The sequence below is a fragment of the Curcuma longa genome, chromosome 11 (genome assembly GCF_044706935.1).
Source record: "Curcuma longa cultivar G26 ecotype Majalengka, Jawa Barat chromosome 11, ITB_CL_G26_1.1, whole genome shotgun sequence".
Classification (NCBI taxonomy): domain Eukaryota; kingdom Viridiplantae; phylum Streptophyta; class Magnoliopsida; order Zingiberales; family Zingiberaceae; genus Curcuma; species Curcuma longa.
Window position 1 is genome coordinate 4,229,643 of NC_133871.1, and position 5,949 is coordinate 4,235,591.

At 40.5% G+C, this 5,949-nt stretch overlaps 1 protein-coding gene across 1 annotated transcript; it reads right to left on the reverse strand.

The window, feature by feature from the left end:
* Nucleotides 1-433: 433 nt before the first annotated feature.
* LOC141841640 (protein FAR1-RELATED SEQUENCE 5-like) lies at nucleotides 434-3,340 on the reverse strand. Its single transcript, XM_074729823.1, has 3 exons — nucleotides 3,249-3,340; nucleotides 594-2,819; nucleotides 434-524 (listed from the first exon to the last, which is right to left on the reverse strand). The coding sequence occupies exons 2-3, from the start codon at nucleotides 2,756-2,758 to the stop codon at nucleotides 434-436; spliced, it is 2,256 nt and encodes a 751-aa protein (XP_074585924.1). The 5' UTR covers nucleotides 2,759-2,819; nucleotides 3,249-3,340.
* Nucleotides 3,341-5,949: the final 2,609 nt, after the last annotated feature.

Consider the following 5,949-nt stretch of genomic DNA (forward strand, 5'->3'; position numbering starts at 1 on the left):
CAAGCAACACACAATCTAGTGGAACAAACAACTTTAATATGTATAGGTGATGACTCAAGCAGAACACATCACACTGTTCATCATTGAGAAAGGAAAAAAATAAGAAAATTTATCATGTCAACATTTAATGCATGCATGCTTGTAGTGAGTTCCTGTGCTTGAAACCATAATGCTAATAATTTACCTTCACAATGACTACCAACATAAGCAACGAGTTATAAAGCTACATGTCAACCACAACATGTTTCATCTAAACACAACATGTCAAAACCAAAACCGTACACAACATGATGGACGACTTTCCCAGCAGCTACATCCTCTAATATTGATGGTTTGTTAAATCATCATTAATTATGAGGCATGTTGTTAGAACCTGCAACAATAAAAATAATTATAAACTTCAATTTCTCATTCAATCAACGACTTTAATTTCCTAAATTGGGAGTTTTATAGTACCAACTCTAGAAGCCAAATCTTCCTCGTTTGTGTCGTCGTTGCTGTTATCATGATCATCTAAAGTTGATCTGGCCACATGTCCTCGTTTATTATGCAAATAAATTTAGGAAACAAATATAGAAATAATCAGCACATACCTTTGCTGCAAAATCGGACAATTACGCTTATCATGAGACACACCCCGATGGCCACATCCACGACATAACCTGGATTTTGAGATTGCCTTCTCCTTTGACGATTTCAACCTTTTTCCACATCCTTTTGTTCTTACTAAAGAAGGATCAATAATACCAAGGGTGCCATCCATAGAATTCTTCCTTTGACTACCAATACCGCATGTTTTACTAATGTTCATGTCTTGAATTTTGCTGTGGATACAATTTAGTTGTTCCTCCAAAAAGGATGTTCCCTCATCAGTCAAAGATGCATCCTCAATTACTAAGGAAGCTTTATAGGATAACCTTGAAAGCCTTGACATCAAAAACTTATTTGGATCATTGATGGAAAGTTGGTCTTCCCCCAAAACATAATTTGCTCCAACCTTTGCATCTCGTGTCCATCGTTTGAGTATATACTGCTCAGGTAAATGAAAGACTTGGGTGATGCGGAAAAAAGCTAATATATGTCTGCATGGAATGCCCTCAAACTCAAATTTTCTACAGCTACAAGATATGTAGTCTTTCTGTTTGTCATGCGTGAGTAATCTTGATTTGGATGAAGAAGAACTTTGAAATTTCATCACATTATAAATCACTAAATCATCTTGTACAGACGCTTGTTGCACATAATAACTGTGACTATCACTAATTTCACTTTGAAACTCCAACCATTTCTTTTTCGTATACACCTTAACCATTTGAATTTCCATTGGCCAATTTGTCTTAGTTCGGGGATGCTCATTAATATCAACATGGTCAGCAGCTAACTCATTGTGTCTTAGGTGTCTCAATGCCCTATTGAAACGAATGATAAAATCAATCAATGAGTTCTTATTTGAGATGACTTTCTTAAAAAAAGCATGTGAGCTTTCAGATCTTTGACTGCTTGACATTCCAGCACAGAAAACATGGCTAAAATATGCTGGCACCCACTTTTGTCGCAATTCATACATCAATGACAACCAATCATTGTTCTCCAAGTTAGCAGATTTTATAACGTCTTCCCATGACTTCTCAAATTCATCAGGAGTTGTAGAATTTGCAATGACATTCTTTATGCTTTGATAGTGATCACGAAAAGTCAAAGGATTTAATTTCTCTGTAAATTTATTCAATATGTGCCACAAGCAATATCGATGCACCGTATTAGGAAAAACTTGTGCAATAGCTTTTGTCATAGCAAGATCTTGATCAGTAATGATCACATTTGGTGCTCCTCTAGGCATGGCATCAATGAACTTATTAAACAACCAAACAAAGGAATCAGTTTTTTCATCACTTAGAAAACCACAACCAAAAACAATTGTCTGATGATGATGATTAACTCCAACAAATGGTGCAAAAATCAACCCATATTTGTTAGTGTTATATGTCGTATCAAATACAACAACATCACCAAATACAATGTTAGCCCTCCTTGATACATGATCAGCCCAAAAACACCTACTAAATCTGTTTTCTGAATCAGTCTCATAATCAAAGAAAAAAGCTGAATTTTTTTCCTTCTCAGATGCAAAAAACTCTATCAATGTTTCAGCATCAATACCCTTTAGTTCATCTCTTAGTTGTTGGTCATAGTTTCTAAGATCTTTTTCTGTACAACCAACCCGCTCGGGTCCCCCGTATTCTATCTCAAATATTCGCATTTGTTGAGAAGTAGGCAAATTAGCCTCAGAAAATTGTTTGGTCAATGCTTTCTTTGCTGTTGAAATATGACGATGTGAGCGAAGCAAATGCACTTTTGAAGGAGTCGAGAGGGTATGATTATGACTATCCATGATGTTACTGATAACCCAATTAGGTCCTGTTTGTTCTTTTACAAGTGAGATGTGTGACTTACAACCAGTTCTAATATCACTGCGGGCTCGTTCTGTAATTGGGTGATCACATTTTACATCTCTAGTTGCCCTCATTTTATCTGTTTGACCTTCTTTAAAACAAACAAATTTTTTATAGACAACTTCATTTGTACTCTTATTTTTTTTGCTAGTGCTCATCCTTGCACTAAAACCAGCTTCTCGTGCATATTGGTTATAAAACAAAAATGCTTCCTCTAGAGATGAGAATTCCATACCAACTTTGGGCTTCCGATCATCAACAACTTGGGGAATATATATCTGATCATCACCGTCATTTCCCTCCATTGCCGAGGATTATCAAATTTAGAATAAGTGAAGCTACTAAATATTGTGTCAGCAACAATTCCTGTATAGGTCATTGTAATCAGGTCATTATATGCTAAAGGTGAGTACTCCAACACAACTACAGAAGTAACCTAGCTCTTAATTATAATAGACAATTCTGACAATTATAGTTGGCTTTATCTCATAGTATAAATTATTGTTTGCACCAGTTAAACTAGCAAGTCAGACAAAAATAAGTGTACAACATAAAAACAAATTTTTGCGTGCAATCAAGACAGGATAAAATCAAGACAGGATAAACACTAATTTTTTTCAGGTTTCTATCTCCTTTGCTTTCTTCCCAAGTAAAGCAGCCTTGATGTTAACTAATTTTTGCTTTCTTCCCAAGTAAAGCAATCCCTAAATTTGAATGCTCTAGCAACAAAAGGCTAAAGCTAAAGTACTCCAGAAAATCTAGAAGAGGCAAACTGAGATAATGATAACAACTAACCCAGATTGATCTGCAATCACTATGCGGGTAGAAGAGGGTCGAGGAAGAAGAGGGCCGGATGCACTGTGAGCTTCGTCGGGAGCTTCGGCAGAAGAGGGTCGGATGCACTGTGAGCTTCGTCGGGAGCTTCGGCAGAAGAGGGCTTCTCGAGCAGCGTTGGTCTCTACTCTATCACAACTTCCACTCCTCAAGTAAACTGATCCTAAATCAATAATGGTTGAATGAATGCCAAGTAATTAAATATTAAACAGTTTCCAGTTATTAACAATCGCAAGAAAAGGTTAAGATGGATGATTGGAACACTCAGAACAAGCCAAAATAGCAGGTTAATGATCAAATGTGTTATTGAAATTTATCAACTATATTTCTGCACACAGCTTACCTCATGTTCCCACTAGCTAGGAGCCAAGCAATGAACTCCTTAAGATCATTTGGTTTACTAATGAGACAAACAGTTCGACTTGAAATGAAGATATGTACAGATAACAATCTAGAAACTCATAGGAAATCTGAAAATCAACAATAAAGTTAGATTTCCGTGTGTCGCGCATAACATGCAGAAAATGGAAGCGGTTCTAAAGCTCTGGATGTGACCTTAAGAAGTCAGGGGAGATACTTGAAGATATACCATTTGTGTATATCCATTGAAAACTGAAGTTTCAAATTTTGTTAGACAAGCCTTTGGAACAAGCCGAATCTTCCATCTTCAATAATTGGATCTGAGGCACGGGCGGGGTCATACCTCGTTTGATGAGTAAGTGAAGGGCCAGCGACTGGTGAGCAGCGCGAGGAAAGCGGGTCGGGAGCAGCTTCGGCTTTGTCGAGGAAGAAGAGGTCGGGAGCAGCTTCGGCGAGCAGCGCGAGGAAGAGGGCGGGAGCAGCTTCGGCGAGCAGCGACGGAGGAGAGGCGCGCGGAGAGAAACCCTAGCGCCGCTGCGAAGAGGAGAGTTTGGGGCGAGCAAGCAGCACGGAGGAGAGGCTTCGGCGAGCAGCGCGAGGAAAGCGGAGAGCTTCGGCGAGCAGCGAGAGGAGCGGCGCGCGGAGAGAAACCCTAGCCGCTGCGAAGAGGAGAGTTTGGGGAGAGCAAGCAGCACGGAGGAGAGGCTATATATATATATATATATATATATAGGATTTTTCTCTGCTGCGCGCTGGGTTTACGCGTCTTGTGCGCGACAGTGACGTGGCTGCCAGCGCGATTTCTCCGTGGCAGCGAAGGTTTCTCCGTGTGCGCGATTTCCCGCTCTCCCAAAATCGCGGCCCGAATCGATTCAAAATCCCTCTCCCAAAATCGCGCGGCCAGAATATCGCACCAACCTGCCGAAGCTTCTCCGGTCGTCGCTGTGCTCTTCGCCCTGTGCCTGCCCTGCTCGTCGCCCTGTGCTCGTCGCCCTGTGCTCGTCGCCCTGTGCTCTTCGCCCCTGTGCGATTCGCCGCCTGTGCTCGTCGGCCCTGTGCGATTCGCCGCCCTGTGCTCGTCGCGCCCTGTGCTCTTCGCCGCCTGTGCTCTTCGCCCCTGTGCTCTTCGCCGCCTGTGCTCTTCGCCCCTGCTCTTCGCCGCCTGTGCTCTTCGCCGCCTTCATCGCGGGGGAAAACGTTGCCGCCGCCCTAGTCTCAGCTCCTGCTCGCCTTCGTCGCCGCAGCCAGACGAAGAAATCCATCGCCAGTCACTGCCCTGTGCTCTTACCCTAAACCCACACGCGCGAGTTAAGGTTTCCCTAAACCCTAACCCGTCAAAACCCCTTAATTTTATTAATAGCTTAATTTGTTAGGTTTTGTTTATTACACTGCCCCTGTGCTCTTCGCCAACACCATGCGAGTTAAGGTTTCCCTAAACCCTAACCGGTCAAAACCCTTTATTTATCTTAAGTAGCTTAATTTGTTAGGAAACAAAGGGTTTAGTATTAAGTTATTCTATGAAACTCTTTATTTTTCCTAAACCCTAACTAGTCAAAACCCTTTGTTTTCTTAAGTAGCTTAATTTGTTAGGTTGTAGGGTTTACTATTAAGTTATTCTATGAAACTCTTTATTGAAATCGTTGCTAATTGTGGTGTTTTGTGATTTAGAAATGACATAGCTAAATTTGTTAGGTTATAGGGTTTAGTATTCAATTATTCTATGAAACTCATTATTGAATTAGTTGCTAATTGTGGTGTTTTGTGATTTAGAAATGACGAAGAGTAAAAAACTTACCCGTGCTACTGAAGGAGATGCTGGAACAAGCGGAAAAGATGGTTATACAAGGTGTTCACCATCAAAATTTATGTCCGTCATGGAAGAATTGGTTCCGAAACTGGGTGACCTACATTTAAAGAAGATTAAGGACAGTCCTCTAGCACCTTGGTTGAATATTCAGAAGCTTTCTATAAGCACATCTCGAGTTTATACAATGCTGAAAAGGTTTGAAGTAGAGACATGCAGCTTCTGTTTTGGAAGCAATATAATGGTGCCATTCACCTCTAGGGAGTTCTCACTAGTGATAGGTTTACCTAGCGTTGGGCAACCGGTAAACCTAGAGTTGAAATTGGCTTCCAACTTTGGTGAGCGACATTTCAAGGGGATGAAAGGTCTCAAGAGAAATGACATCATAGAGAAGTTATTTGCATTGGCAGAAAATGAAGTAGAAGTAGATGATTTTTTTAGGTTTTTTATTTTGTTACTTTTTAATTGTGTTATATTTCCTATTAGCAATTTTGGTAC

Excerpts from the sequence above, each read along its gene's own strand:
- LOC141841640 (XM_074729823.1), bottom strand. The coding sequence starts at position 2,758 with ATGGAGGGAAATGACGGTGATGATCAGATATATATTCCCCAAGTTGTT. Across the intron at positions 525-593 it reads TGTCCGATTTTGCAGCAAAG|ATCAACTTTAGATGATCATG; the intron begins GTATGTGCTGAT and ends ACATGTGGCCAG.